Here is a 14,970-nt window from a genome sequence, read left to right on the forward strand (position 1 = left end):
CAATTATTTGAGTTTATATGTAAAATTTTTAGGAGAACATATCGGTTCTCTTGATAAAAAATTGGATGATTTGACTGCTTTAATAAAGAAGATGAGTACTAACAAAGGACCAACCGATATTGCCTCCACTTCGGGAATCAAATCGGTTGATCAAGTAGTTCTTACTCATGTTCAAAGGCCTCCTAAGGTTCAAGATTTTAAATTCAAATCTCTTGATGACTTAGCAGACCTTCTTGGTAAGAAACTTTCTAGTTTAAATATTAGACCAATTGATTTATCAAAAAATTTTGCTGATAAAATTGAGACTGTTTCCGATTATAAAACTGAAACGTGGTCAGAGCTTAATAAGCTCAAGGGTTTAATTAAACCCAATAGTAAGTATGCCGACAAACCCCGACTGCAAACTTACTATTATTCCCGTCCTATTCCTCAAGATGTGTTAATAGAGGAACGCGATTGGAATCAGACTAATACGTCTTACAGCGGTTCCGAAATTTATGAATGGAATCTTGATGGCTTAACTGATAGACAGTTAACTATTCTTGTACATAAAATGCTTATGTACTCAACTATTTGTAAAAGTGTTAAGAACACAGATAGAACTATTTGCAAAATGATTATTGCAGGCTTTACTGGCCAACTTCGTGGCTGGTAGGATAACTATCTATCCGTTGAAGAAAAGGCAACGGTTATTAATGCTACCGCCGTTGACGAGGGGGTTGATAATATAGGCATGACTCTAGTTAAAGGTAGAGAAGATGTTGTTTATACCCTTATCCTTACAATTCTAGAACATTTTAATGGTAGATTTACCGATCAGCATGAGACCGTCCGTACTTTACTAAATGGGCTTAGATGTAGGACCCTTAGTGAATTTAGACGGTACAAAGATACTTTTTTGAGTAAGGTTATGGAGCTACCCAAAAACAAGTATGAACATTGGAAAGCTAAGTTTATAGACGACCTTCCCTCCTTATTCGCTGAAAGAGTAAGAAAAGCGTTAAGAGGTAGTTACGGTGAAATTCCGTATGAAAATTATACATATGGTAAACTTATAGGAGTGTGTACACAAGAAGGATTAAACTTGTGTAATGAGCTGAAACTTTCTAGATAGCTTAAGATTGATAAGCTTAAAGAGAAATCCCAATTAGGTGACTTCTGTACCCAGTTCGGTTTACCCGGAACCTTTACTCAAAGTAGGAAAAAGAAGAAAAACAGATATCATAGGTATCCTAACCCTGATAGCCCGTATAAGAAAAAAAGGTCTAGATATAGATCTAAGGAAGAGCGTGATACTAGAAAAGCGCATCACAAATCTACTCGATTTACGAAGAATAGATCAAAGAGAGAGCTCGCTGATATTAAGTGTTATAAGTGGAAAATTTGGGCATATCGCTCCAAATTGCAAGCTTCAAAAGTTAAAGACCTTAGAACTAGACGATGGGTTACGTGACAAAGTTTATAACTTGTTATACACTTCCGGATCAGATTCTGATTATACTTGTTCTGAGACTGAGTCCGAAGCTGAGATTGATCTGATAGATTTATCCGAAAGTAGTAAAGATTTGGATAATACTTGCACCGCTTGTGAAGGTGATATTTGCACTTGCGATGATGAGTTTTATAAATTGCAATCACAATTTCAAGATTTGAATATAAAAACTATTACATCTGACAATGTCATAGAACTTTTAAAGGAAATTACTGATGAAAAACTTCGTAAAAAAATTATAAATTTGGCTGAAAGTTCTAGTTCTAGTGGTTCAAAGCCTTTTGAAAGACCAAATAACGAATTTGAATATTTTGCGCCATATTCTTTGTCTGAAGTTAATAAACGTCTTCTTAAGACAAATACGCCAACCAGAGATACTTCGTTTAATGATTTGAAAATCAAAATTGAAAATTTGAAAAGAGATATTAAGTCTATTAAACAAAATCAAATGATTTGTGATCACCGGATTACTCAAATTGAGAAAAATAATTCTCTAACTGATTTTTCGACTGATTTTACGGCGAAGGAAATTTCCGATTTTTCAAATGATAAAGAGAAAGAAATTTCTGTTACAACAAATCCTAAAACATCTGATATGTTTTTAGGAATGATGCAGGTTGTTACGGCTCATAAATGGTACAGTAAGTGTACTATCTTGATTGATAATAGTTTCTCTCTAACTGATGTAGCAATGATTGATAGTGGAGCAGATGTAAGTTGTATTCAAGAGGGTCTGGTTCCTACCAAATATTTCCAAAAAACTACACATTTGGTAAAATCCGCTTCTGGTCATGCTTTAGATATAGAGTATAAATTACCGAATACTCGTATTTGCCAAAATAGAGTTTGTATTCCTCATTTCTTCTTTTTGGTAAAAAACCAGTTATACCCACCGATTATACTTGGAACCCATTTTATTAATGCTATTTACCCTTTTAATAACATAGATGAACATGGTTTTTCTGCTACTTATCAAGATAAAGAGATAAGTTATTCTTTTGTTTCAGATCCCGTAACTAGAGATATTAACGCCTTGATTAATATGAAACAAAGGCATGTTGATTCATTACAATTAGAAATATTGATCATGAATATATTCGATACTTTACAATCTGCTAAGGTTCAGCAAAAGATTAAATTGATTGCTGAACAGATGGTTGTTGATGTTTGCGCCGATCACCCTAGTGCCTTTTGGAACCGAAAAAGGCATATTGTAACTCTTCCTTACGAAGAAAACTTCTCCGAGGATGATATCCCCCCTAAATCTCGACCTTGCCAGATGAATGTTGAATTGGTCGAATTCTGCAAAAAGGAAATTGACAACTTGTTACAAAAGGGTTTGATAAAACCCTCAAAATCTCCTTGGTCATGTTCTGCCTTTTATGTTAATAATGCTGCAGAAAAGGAACGTGGTATTCCTAGATTAGATATAAATTATAAACCTTTGAATAAACATCTGAAATGGATTAGATATCCTATCCCCAATAAAAGGGACTTGCTATCTAGATTATATGACGCCAATATATTTTCAAAATTCGATTTAAAATCTGGATATTGGCAAATTCAAATTTTTAAGGAGCATACTTATAGAACTGCTTTTAATGTTCCATTTGGTCAATATGAATGGAATGTCATGCCATTTGGTTTAAAAAATGCCCCTTCTGAATTTCAGAAAATTATGAATGATATTTTTAACCCTTATCTAGATTTTATCATCGTTTATATTGATTTTCTAAAACATTAGAGATGCATATTAAGCATCTTGATATTTTTAAGAAAATTGTAATACAAAGCGGCTTAGTAATTTCTAAACCAAAAATGAGTCTATTCCAAACAAATGTTCGATTTTCAGGTCATAATATTTGCCAAGGAAAAATTACCCCGATACAAAGATCGATTGATTTTGCCTCAAAATTTCCTAATGTTATTACTGACAGGACTCAATTACAAATATTTTTGGGAAGTTTGAATTATATATCTCCTTTCTACAAAAGTTTATCTCGTGATCTAGCCCCTCTATACGATAGGCTGAAAAAGGATTATAAGCAGCCTTGGACTGACCAGCATACTACGTTAGTCAAAAGTATTAAACAGCGTGTTAAGTCTTTACCTTGCTTAACTCTTGCTAATCCTACATGGCAAAAAATTATTGAGACAGATGCGTCCAACGTTGGCTACGGTAGGATTTTAAAACAAGTGAATCCCAACAATAAGAGTGAATACCTGATAAGATTTCACTCTGGTAAATGGACCGAAGCCCAGAAGAAATATGCTACTGTGGCTCATGAAATGTTGACTATTGTTAAATGTGTTTTAAAATTTCAAGACGATTTATATAATCAAAAGTTTTTAATAAAAACTGATGCTCAATCTGTTAAATATATGTTTGACAAAGATTTCAAACATGATGCGTCTAAATTAATATTTGCTAGATGGCAAGCTCAACTAGCGCCTTTTGATTTTGAAATTCAATACAAAAAAGGAATTGATAATTCCCTTCTGGATTTCTTATCCCGAGAAGACCTAGACTGATTATGAATTTCTATACGACTTTTCTAGATGAAGAATTATTAATTACTATCCTTAAAGTGGTTAGATTAAATCGAGACCTACAAAGTCTCATAATTGAAGAAATCGTTGATAACCTGATTGAAAATAAATTTTCTATTCATGATTATGCTGAAGTTGTTAGGGATGATATGCTGGATTATTACTTCTCAGAATAAATTGACTTGTTATTTGTGCAGAATGGACCCTTCATGGGCCACCAGAGGCAGAGGTAGGGGAAGATCTTCCCCTAGTAGATCATATTCTCAAGGATCGTCATACAGATCCTCATCAAGTTCTCCGGTGATACAAGCAGGGAAAAAGAGTTTAATAAACTCTAAGATATTTCATAAAGGAGATTCCTCATTAGGTCCGTCTATATATCTGGATGGTATTCCAGAAGATAATCCATTATACGGTCATCTACAGGCATATTTGGCCGCCAAAAAGCAAAGTAATACATTTGCTTCAATCTCTAGAGAACAGGACAACGATGATATCAAGTCCTACGAAAAACTACTAAAGAAAGAAATAATATTTCTCCTAGAAAACTCTGAGATTCAGCGAAAGGATGAAACATGGAAGATATTCCACAGATACCTGATTACTAGGTTATACTACCCAGGTAAATCATATAAAACCCGCGCTTATTATGAGACCATCCTCATCAGCACAGGTAGTGCAGAATTCCAACACTTTTCCGGTTATAACACAAGCGAGAACATTTATAACTTCTCAAAAATTATTATCAAGCAGATTATATTTATTGAAGAATGGGGGATATCCACAATGAAAGAGAGGCAGATAAGCCTTAATAAATCACCCATGAATTTTACTTACTGGGATTATATCCAGGCATTCGATAGAGTATTATATTATAACAATGATAGACATAAACACACTTGGTTTATTAAAATATGTGCAAAGATATTTGTAGGACCTATCCCTAATTGGTTTCTGAACTGGTGGTCACATCACGACCCCACAACAAAGATCTTGCCTGAGCCATTTCTTGAGTTATACAAAGAATGGACAAAAATTTCTCCGTTTTTAACTGATTTATATCATATCTGTTATTTAGAAAAAATTGATCAGATATACTTCTTCATTGAATTCTCTATCCCGTGGATTCATAAATGGACCCCCGAATTGGGGTTTACTGAAGAACAGATCCCTTGTTTATACAGGGTCTTTTACAATAATTTTTGGGATAAGTTGATGAAGAATGATCCAAAAACAAAATTGTTATACGGTCAAGAATTATTGGATTCCATTAAAGTACAGATCCAGTTATACGTGAGCACTCCCCAGAAGAAAATATTTGATGATACCTCAGTCAAGCATATTGCTAGGAGAATCTCCATTCAAGATGAAGATAAAACTGATTTAATAAACCAATATCTGGAAGAAGTGATTTACTTGAATGGAAGAAGTGTTAAGAACATAGATAGAACTATTTGCAAAATGATTATTGCAGGCTTTACTGGCCAACTTCGTGGCTGGTAGGATAACTATCTTTCCGTTGAAGAAAAGGCAACGGTTATTAATGCTACCGCCGTTGACGAGGGGGTTGATAATATAGGCATGACTCTAGTTAAAGGTAGAGAAGATGTTGTTTATACCCTTATCCTTACAATTCTAGAACATTTTAATAGTAGATTTACCGATCAGCATGTGTCTCCATATCTATTTGTGATGGTGATGGAGGCTTTCGGTCTTGCTAAAAAGTTCAGAGGCAAGGGGATGGATAAGAGGGTTCAATATTGAAGGACAGGGGAATAACAAGGTGGAGGTTTCACATATCCCTTGTGCGGATGATACTTTGGTGATGTATGAGGCTGTTATAGATGAGTTTGGTTTTTTGGGGTGATAGTGGAAAAGTTGACAGATAAGTCACCCTTTATCAATTTTTGCATTTGAGGGCAATTTTACTAGCTTTTGAAGCTATCTCAGGGCTGAAAGTTAATCTATCATGGAGTAATGTTTATGCTGTGAATTCTGATGAATGTATTGAAGAAGTGGCTGGAACTTTGGGATGCCAGGTTGATAGGTTTCCTGCAGTTTATCTCGATCTTCCTCTTGGGACCAAACAGAGGGATCAAGCAATGTGGCAAGGAGTGTTTGATAGGTGTTAGAAAAAATTATCTCATTGGAAGAAGCAATATTTATCTTTTGGGGGTAGGCTTACACTTGTGAGTGATGACAAAATGGATAAAAGAAATCGGTTATCCACCCATATTATCCATTAAAAATGGGTTGGATAATGAACTTTTTTTAAAACGGGTCAAATATGGATAAGAACCATATTATCCACTTAGGAAATGGATAACCAATGGATAACTAATGGGTTTTAACTTTTACATTTGTAAAGCCTCAAACTGGGGGTTCCTCTAGTTTGGGAGACTAAGAATTCTCCCAAAAGTGATCATATTCAAGAAACTGTAGATAATATGGATATCCATATTATTTGCCGGTTAACCCATTTTTTATCCGTATTAAATATGGGTCGGATCGGTTAATTTATCTGTTTTTGCATTACCCATTTTCGATCCGTCCCATATTCGACCCGACCCGCCCGTTTGCCACCCTACTTGTGAGTAGTGTTCTTGATGGCATGCCTACTTACTTAATATCCCTCATTCCCATTCCAGTAAGTGTAGAGAAGAAAATTAAAAGATTGAGGAGCAGCTTTTTATGGGAAGGAAATTCAGAAAAAAAAAAGAAATTTCATATAGCTAGATGGCAAGACGTGATGGTATCCAGAAAGGGAGAGGAATGAGAGTGAAGAATATCAGGTTGCACAATAAAAGCTTGATGTATAAATGGATTTGGAGATACAATGAGGATAAAGTTGAGCTATGGAAGGAGGTTATCAATACTAAATTTGGCAAAGTGGCTGCTGGAATCCAAATCCTAGTTTACATGCAAGTAAAGTCACAATTTGGAAAAACATCAGTAGGTTGTAGATGGATTTTCAAACAAATGTCAAGCTGAAGGTAGGGAATGGTGCAAGGATAAGATTTTGGGTAGATAAATGGATACGTGATGAGAGACTTAGAGATAAGTTTCCTATTTTATATAACCTCTCTGTGCGCAAAGATTGTGTGGTTTCAAAATGTTACTCTGAAGCTGGTTGGAATATTCAATTTAGAAGGGATTTTAATGATCGGGAAATAGATGAGATTAGTCAGTTATTAGCTATTTTAGAACCGCTCAAACTGGACAGTTCGAAGAATGATTCACAGGTGTGGCTGGCAAACAATGAAGGAATTTTTACAGTAAATAGCTGCTGTAATGTTTCAGAAAAATTTGAATAATTGGAAGGAGGCATGGCCCTGGAAGATGATACGGAAGACTAAAGCACCATCAAAGGTGGCCTGTTTTGGCTGGGTTGCTTCTGGAAATACTTGTCTAACTCAAGATCTTCTTGAGATGAGAGGATTTATAATGTGTAGTAGGTGTTATCTATGTGAGAAGGAAGTAGAATCAACAAATTACATACTGATACACTCTGATTTTGCCTGGCATATCTGGGCTGTCTGTTTTATGTTTATTTGGAGTGCACCGGGTGATGCCTAGAGATGGGCGAAGTATATTGTCCACCTCGCAAGCACAGAAGATTGCAGGAAACAGAAAGAAAATTTGGAGAACAACTCCTTTATGCATCTTATGGAGAATATTGTGGGAAAGGAATATGAGGTGTTTTGATGGAGAGGAAACAAATAGCAGTTGTAAAGTATAATTGCTTAGAAAATTTGTTTTAATGGTGTAAGGAGAGGAGAGTAGAAGACTCCTATGATGTTTTAGACTTTTTAGATTCATTAATATGAGTGTACTTAATTGCGATATGGTGATTTTTGTACTGTTTTAAGTTGTTTTTACAGTACCATCTTGGTACTTTCCTTAATAATACTACTTATCTTATCAACAAAAAATAAAATAAGCGCCATAATTTCCTTATTACTTTGTTCCAAAAAAAATGACACATTTCTATATTTGAGAACAATTTAACTTTAAATTAGAGCTGAGGCAAGCTCTATTTACAACGCTGCACATAATACCCCGATAGCATTTCTCCATTTCAGCTATCCGGTTATAATCCTATGGGTAACATCTTCATCTATCATTCCATTTTCTCGAAAGAACGAACCAAGATATCTAAATTGTTTACATTTTGGCGCTGCCATCCCATCTAGTCTCACTTCAACTTCGTTCTTCTCATGCTGGTTAAATTTGCAGCGCATGTATCTTACTTCTATTTATCTTAAAGCCATACTCTCCAAGGTACTTCTCCATGTCTCAAGCTTTTGGTTGACACCCATAGAGTTATAAAAATGATAATCTTAAAGCCATACTCTCCAAGGTACTTCTCCATGTCTCAAGCTTTTGGTTGACACCCATAGAGTTATAAAAATGATACTCCTTTTGTCCCATTTTATATGACCCTTTTTTTTATGTCCCTGAGAAGAATGATACCTTTCAATATTTAGAAATAATTCAACTTTAAACATTTCATTTACTCTAAATGAAATGAGTTATAGCCATATAAATATCTTTGATATAATTTAGACCAAAAATTTTAAAAAATTTTCTTTCTTTCTTTCTTAATTAAGCTCCATGCATTGTCAAACATCATCACTATAAATTAACAGAGGAAGTAGCTCCTAGTAATTCAATGAATAAAATGACAATTAAATAAAGTTATTGTTTGAAAACCTAAAACCCGAGAACCAATCACAAATGCGCATTATAACACAAATGGAACATCTTTTGGAATAAAACCAAAAATATCTAAACTAGAGCCATGCCAAAAGGAATTCCAGAATTAAAAACTTACTTGAAAAAGAATTAAATGATCAACAAAAAAAAACTTGGAGAAAATAAAGGATGAGGAAAGAAACTGCAAGTGAAAAGCGTGGTAGCAGAGCAAGCATTGGAGGACAAAGCTATTACTTTGCAATTAGCATTTCACAGACAAAGAGCAAAGCAATATTTGGTTGCTAAGTAAATGTAAAGAGAAAGGAGTATGAGATTACAACTAATAATTAAAAAAAGCATTTGACTTTTGAGTTTTTCCTTAATTTGAGAATTTATACTCATCTAACTTTTGAGTTTTTAAGTATTAAATAAAGGACTTAAGCACTTTCGGTTCCATTGTGGGGAAGTTCTCTGGGTTTATGCTTCCAAATGAATGCCCGAAAGGTTAGGACTTATGCCCCACAATACTTGCACACCACCCGCCCACCTTGGTATGTTTATAGCCCATCTCACACAAAGCTCGTCATTGGTTCTAATTTGGGGAAGTTTCGTGGTCTTATGCCCCAAATGAACGCCCCAAAGGTTGGGACTTATGCCCCACGATACTTGCACCCCGTTAGTCCGCATTGGCGAAGCCAGAATTTTTATTAAGGGGTGTCAAAATATATTAAAATAAATATACCAGAAAATTAAGGGGAGTCAACACATAGCATATATACATTATAAATATTTTTTTTACCTACTTACACAATGTATTTTTCCCGTGAAGGGGTGTTATTTGACACCCCTTCCTATAAGGTGGCTCCGCCACTACTAGTCCGTCTCGGTGCGTTTTTCGCCTGCGTCACCCCGGTGCTCGCTCTGAGACTCTCCTAGAAAACGCCTTTAAAAAATATACCGGTAATTATGAGAAGCAATGAAAATATTGGGCAAAGATATAAAAGTGTTTCCATACTGCGGGTAATATTAAGGATCTTTCTTGATTTCGTACTTGTTTACTGTATTTATGAACGAGCTAACCTTTAGTATTGGACAATATTAGAATAACATCAAAAAGGGGGTGCATGTAGCACATGAAGGATATGATTAGAACATGCTGCTTGAGATGATTTGGTCATATTTTACATAAACATTTAGATGTATCAATCTTCAGGCATACAATATGATGAGTGAAGATAACAAAAATGGATGGATAATCCTAAAATCACATAGAAGGAAGTAGTTCAATTTCTCGGATCATTTGACCTACTAAGAACATGATATAATCTAAATAAATACATATAGGCAATGAGAGCTAGTTGTGATTAAGGCGTAGATGTTGTTGTTCAATTGCATTAGGTATAAGTGAGCTATGTAGAGAATGTCTAGTTTTAAAGAACTCTTAATTTACCTTAAAAGATGAATTAATTTGTATTTTAATGAAATGGTATGAGTAGAGCGGAGTGGATACAGACGATTCATATAGGTGGCCTCAACTAATCAGAATTAAGGTCTAGTTGATTGAATGATTGTTTGTTTTGTTAAATACTTAAATTTTGTAGTGTCACTAGAACTAAGATGTTAGTGTGTGTCTTATTTCATGGCGGTGTTGTCTACATCAATTCTAAGTGCTTGACACTAGAGAATAACAAAGAAGATTCATCAATGGTTAGTGTATATTGATGTCTGACGTGTATGCTATGTCCTCATACGTGTAAATAAATATACCTTAAGATTTTCATCATACGCCATGATTTGGACCATTGTTTCAAAGATAGAGAATTTAAGACCCTTTAGTCCAATTTGGTGGGATCACTACCGAGTTAGAAGTAACTTGCTAAAGAATAAAAGTTAATTTTGACTTGTCTGAGGTACTTCGGCGGCCTTTTACATTCTTTAGTGCTTGCTTTATGTGAACTTAAGATTTTGTATATTTGAATTTCTTAATTTACTGAAACCTTGTTTATGTTCAGAATGATTCTGCAAAATGCTTTCAAATCTCTATGCTTTGTTTCTGGAGTATCTAACTGCTTTTTGGTTTCATCTTTTTTAACACTTTTCCAGGTATGAGCCGACTATAGTTCAAGAGATGCTTACTCTTATTATACAAATAGTGAAAGAAAGACGGTTTTCTGGGCTATCCCTTAGTGAGTGTTTGCAAAGGGAATTGGTATATAAACTATCAACTGGTGATGCCACTCGTAGCCAGTTGGTGAAATCTTTGCCTCGTGACTTGTCCAAGATCGATAAACTTCAAGAGGTTTTGGATAGGATAGCAGTGTACTCCAATCCCTCTGGCATGAATCAGGTTTGTCTGTGACATTTTGGTCTATCTGATTGGTTTTTCTGTCTTATGATCCTAATGTCTTAGCTATCACAGGGTATGTATAAACTCCGGGCGTCCTATTGGACGGAGCTAGATTTATACCATCCTCGTTGGAACTCAAAGGAGTTGCAAGTTGCTGAAGAGAGATACATGCGGTTCTGTAATGTATCAGCATGGACCAATCAGCTTCCAAAATGGACCAAGATTTATCCACCTCTTGGTGGAATAGCTCAAATAGCTACTTGCAGGACAGTACTCCAAATAGTTCGGGCTGTTGTATTCTATGCTATTTTCTCTGATAAATCAAGCGATTTACGTGCTCCGGATGGTGTACTGTTAACAGCATTGCATTTGTTGTCTCTTGCATTAGATATTTGTTTTATGCATGGGGGATCTGGTGATCATAGTTGCTATGAGGATGATGTCATTCCGATTGTAGCACTAGCTAGTGAAGAATTGTCATTGGGTAAATATGGTGATCAGAGCTTGTTGTCTCTTCTGGTTTTGTTGATGAGGAAATTTAGGAAAGAAAACGACTTTGTGGAAGCTGGAATATTCAACCTCTCTTCTTTAGTTGGAAGTCTATTGAAAAAATTTGCTGAACTTCAACCTGGATGCAAGATAAAACTTCAAGACCTTGCACCTGACGTGGTCGATCAACTATCGCAATCTGTGTTGACCGGTGATACTAACAACTTGGGATCAATTTCAGACAGTGATAAGCGCAAAGCTAAAGCTCGAGAGAGACAAGCTGCTATAATGGTACAATATTTAAAAGAGAATGTTAAGGATATTCTTGTTAAATATTTTGCTAATCATGGAATGTGTTATTCGCTCTCTAGGCAATTAACTTCAAAATGTTGCTTTTGTATTGTGCTCCTGCTATTTCCATTAAAGCATGTGAAATATGAAAACATGCAAGTGAAATACTAAATTCCACAAAGTAAGGGATTCCTCTAACTCAGATGCAGAATACTTGTAGATCAGATACCCCGTATGTATAGGGTTAAAAAGAGACATAGAAAGAGTTGGTAAACTTGCGCTTGGAAGACTAGATACTTAATTACTCAAGCTAACATAGTTTCTTTTTTTTTCTTTTTCTTTTTGGCATGAGAATTTTGCTAATTAGAGAAGAGTTACACATCATAAGTTTTAAGTGAGAATGTGATTCTTTCATGTACTTCTACGGGTGGTTAGAGTATGAATCTCATGATGTTCACATGATTATGATTGTTAAGGATAAATAATATACTTTATTTTCCCTTCTCTAGCAATTCTTTTTAACTTCCTTCAAGAATAGGGATTGGATCGGTAAAAATGAAAGTGCCCATGGTTGTCGTAACCAGGCTGGGATGGACACCCATTTCACTTAGTAATTGCGAGTTTTGACTACCAATCATATCCCATTAAAACTTGCCAGAAGGATCATCTGGCAAGAGCTTTCAGATGAGGTGGATTGCATTATTTGATATGGTAGAGTGAGCAGAGATACCGCTTTTCTCTTCAACTATTATGGTAATCATTCTGCATGCTTGTTCAATTGGGGTTTTGTGGGGGGGGGGGGGTGCGGATGCACATTAGAAGAGGTTCTGAAAATATAAATAAATTTCTCTCCACTCCAAAAAACTTAAATATTCAGATGATATGGTCAGACTGTTTTATGTATGAAGAAGTTTCAGTTTTGTTACATCCTTTAGTTTCTTCTCTACCCTGAAGTCTCTGGACCTTGTTTCCACTCTTGGAAACAATAATTTATTGAGATCTTGTAACCTAATCATGATCTAGTATGTGTGCCTGTATTCTTTTGTTCGTTGTACTTGAATGTAATGCAGTAATACGCATTATAGAGCTCGTATATTTTCCGTACTAAATATGAGATGTGACAAATTCTTGTGTAGAGGACATGTTTTGCAATTGGTAGTTGATGCCTTGATGGTACCAGTCACACCTGTTGAAAGATTCAAAGTACAACCCTCAACCTTAGTTTTTGAGTGACCTATTATCTAGTTGCATTGATTAAAGTTTGATTTGTCTTTTTAATCTAATGATGATTTCTTTTTATTTCTTTTCAATTCTATCAGTGCATCCTTATCTCTTGCTTTTAGTCCCGCTCATCTAACATTAAAATGTTACATGTCTCAGGCTTGTGAATTTCTCTATTATCCAGCTCAATGTAGGATTAGCATCTTTTTAAGGTGGACTAAGGGGTAGTACGACTTCAGATCCTTATTGTTTCTACTGTGTTCATTCTACTGGAAACCCGTATAAATACTACTTAAGTCATTTATTTCTTTGTTTGATACGTTCCAGTACCACTTATAATATCATATTGTGAAAACACTTCCTTGTTTAAAAATTTTATATAACAAAAAGATGATAATATTAGTGGAATTAAAACTGGGTTAAGATAAATTTATATCTCCTGCTTTATTTCTTTTCTATTACTAAAAGCATAATATGCTAATAAAAATTTACTCATAAGTCTCTAGCCTAATAGTTAATGAAGTGGGTGCAAACCTTGGAGATCAAGGTTCAAATCCCAGCAAATACAAAAAATACTAACTTATTTTTTCCCACATTCCTAAGTCTTGGTGGGATAGTTACCTCTGGTGAGAGGTAGCAGGTACCCGGGAATAGTTGAGGTGCACGCAAGGTGGTTGGGGCACCACTGTGGTATAAAATAAGGCTAACTCAAACAACTTTCTCAAAATGGTTTATTATGACTGCAAACGATCGCTTCCATTGATGAGTTTTTCTGTGTCTTCGTTTTCCTGAAAGTTGAGCTTCCATTAAAATCAAAGGTATTTTCTTGGTCTCTTGTCTTTGAAGGGCTTACACCAATGACTTTTACTATTGAGAAGAGTTTTAAAATCCATGAAGTTCAAACTGGTTAATAATGTGCAAGATGAAGCAAGGAGATGCAATTCAATTATGATGTAAAATCTTGACACGTGTCAGGATTGAGACAAAATTATCACAAGTTACGCGCTTCTTTTTTTGGTTAAGCATGTGTGCACCCAATATCCAAAGTGGTGTATAAAAGACACAGCTGGAGAAAGATTTGATATGTTAAAGGTTGCCCGTGAAAATGGGGTGTGTCAAAGGCATTTGCATGCAAGTTAAGGGGTAAAGTATGTATTAAGCGTAAAAATTTCCATGTCGGAGGTGAAGTATGGTTTTGAAATGAAGTAGACAGATGCAAATAATAGAAGACACATGTACAAGTTTATGTCACATTTATTGAAGTGCACCATTCCCATAAAGAAAGCTGCTACATCTAAAGGATGTTGTTATATTAAGTGCCCAGAGTTGGAGGCTGCCTTGCTTTAGCCTCTGTAATCAAAACTATAGATTTTACAGAAATTCCAGCCTAGCACTATATATGTATTTCATGTAAATTGGCACATAGTTCATCTTTCGATGTGCTTGTGTTTCCTTTCCTTGGATCTAGGTTGTTCTTGTTTCCGTTGTGCTATGTTACCTTATAAAGTTCAGATAGTTTCTAGTCATTGTGAGTTGAAATCATTGTAGAACCAGAGTAACCTTATTCCTTCTATTCTCAGTTGACACTAAAGTCAGATTTCTGGTTTGACTCGGTTACTTTCATATGTATTTCATGTCTACATTGCAGGAAAAGATGAGGGTGCAACAATCTAAGTTTTTACAGAGCATAGATTCCTTTGCAGAAGCTGGTTCAGATGATTCGAAACTTGGTAAAGAAAGAAGTGAATCAGATGTTAGACGTAATTCTGAAGAGGCTACTCCATTCATTTGCTCTCTCTGTCATGATCCAAATTCTAGAAGTCCTCTATCATACCTGATTCTTCTTCAGGTATGTGCTTTGTGTTTGTTTCACTTCGTTGCGCTT

At 35.2% G+C, this 14,970-nt stretch overlaps 1 protein-coding gene and 1 non-coding gene across 4 annotated transcripts in view; one reads left to right on the plus strand and one right to left on the minus strand.

Moving 5' to 3' along the window:
* Nucleotides 1-14,970, plus strand: part of LOC104246779 (E3 ubiquitin-protein ligase PRT6-like) — a 45,212-nt gene that overhangs the window by 22,722 nt on the left and 7,520 nt on the right. For all 3 annotated transcript variants that reach the window (XM_009802659.2, XM_009802661.2, XM_009802660.2), the window contains exons 5-7: nucleotides 10,841-11,084; nucleotides 11,157-11,864; nucleotides 14,734-14,934. In XM_009802659.2, the coding sequence (XP_009800961.1) occupies nucleotides 10,841-11,084; nucleotides 11,157-11,864; nucleotides 14,734-14,934 (1,153 nt within the window). The remainder of the gene's footprint in view (nucleotides 1-10,840; nucleotides 11,085-11,156; nucleotides 11,865-14,733; nucleotides 14,935-14,970) is intronic.
* LOC138874243 (small nucleolar RNA Z279/snoR105/snoR108) lies at nucleotides 12,402-12,507 on the minus strand. Its single transcript, XR_011401287.1, has one exon. It is a non-coding gene; the product is annotated as a small nucleolar RNA Z279/snoR105/snoR108 (small nucleolar RNA).

This window comes from Nicotiana sylvestris, chromosome 7, assembly GCF_000393655.2.
Source record: "Nicotiana sylvestris chromosome 7, ASM39365v2, whole genome shotgun sequence".
NCBI classification, from domain to species: domain Eukaryota; kingdom Viridiplantae; phylum Streptophyta; class Magnoliopsida; order Solanales; family Solanaceae; genus Nicotiana; species Nicotiana sylvestris.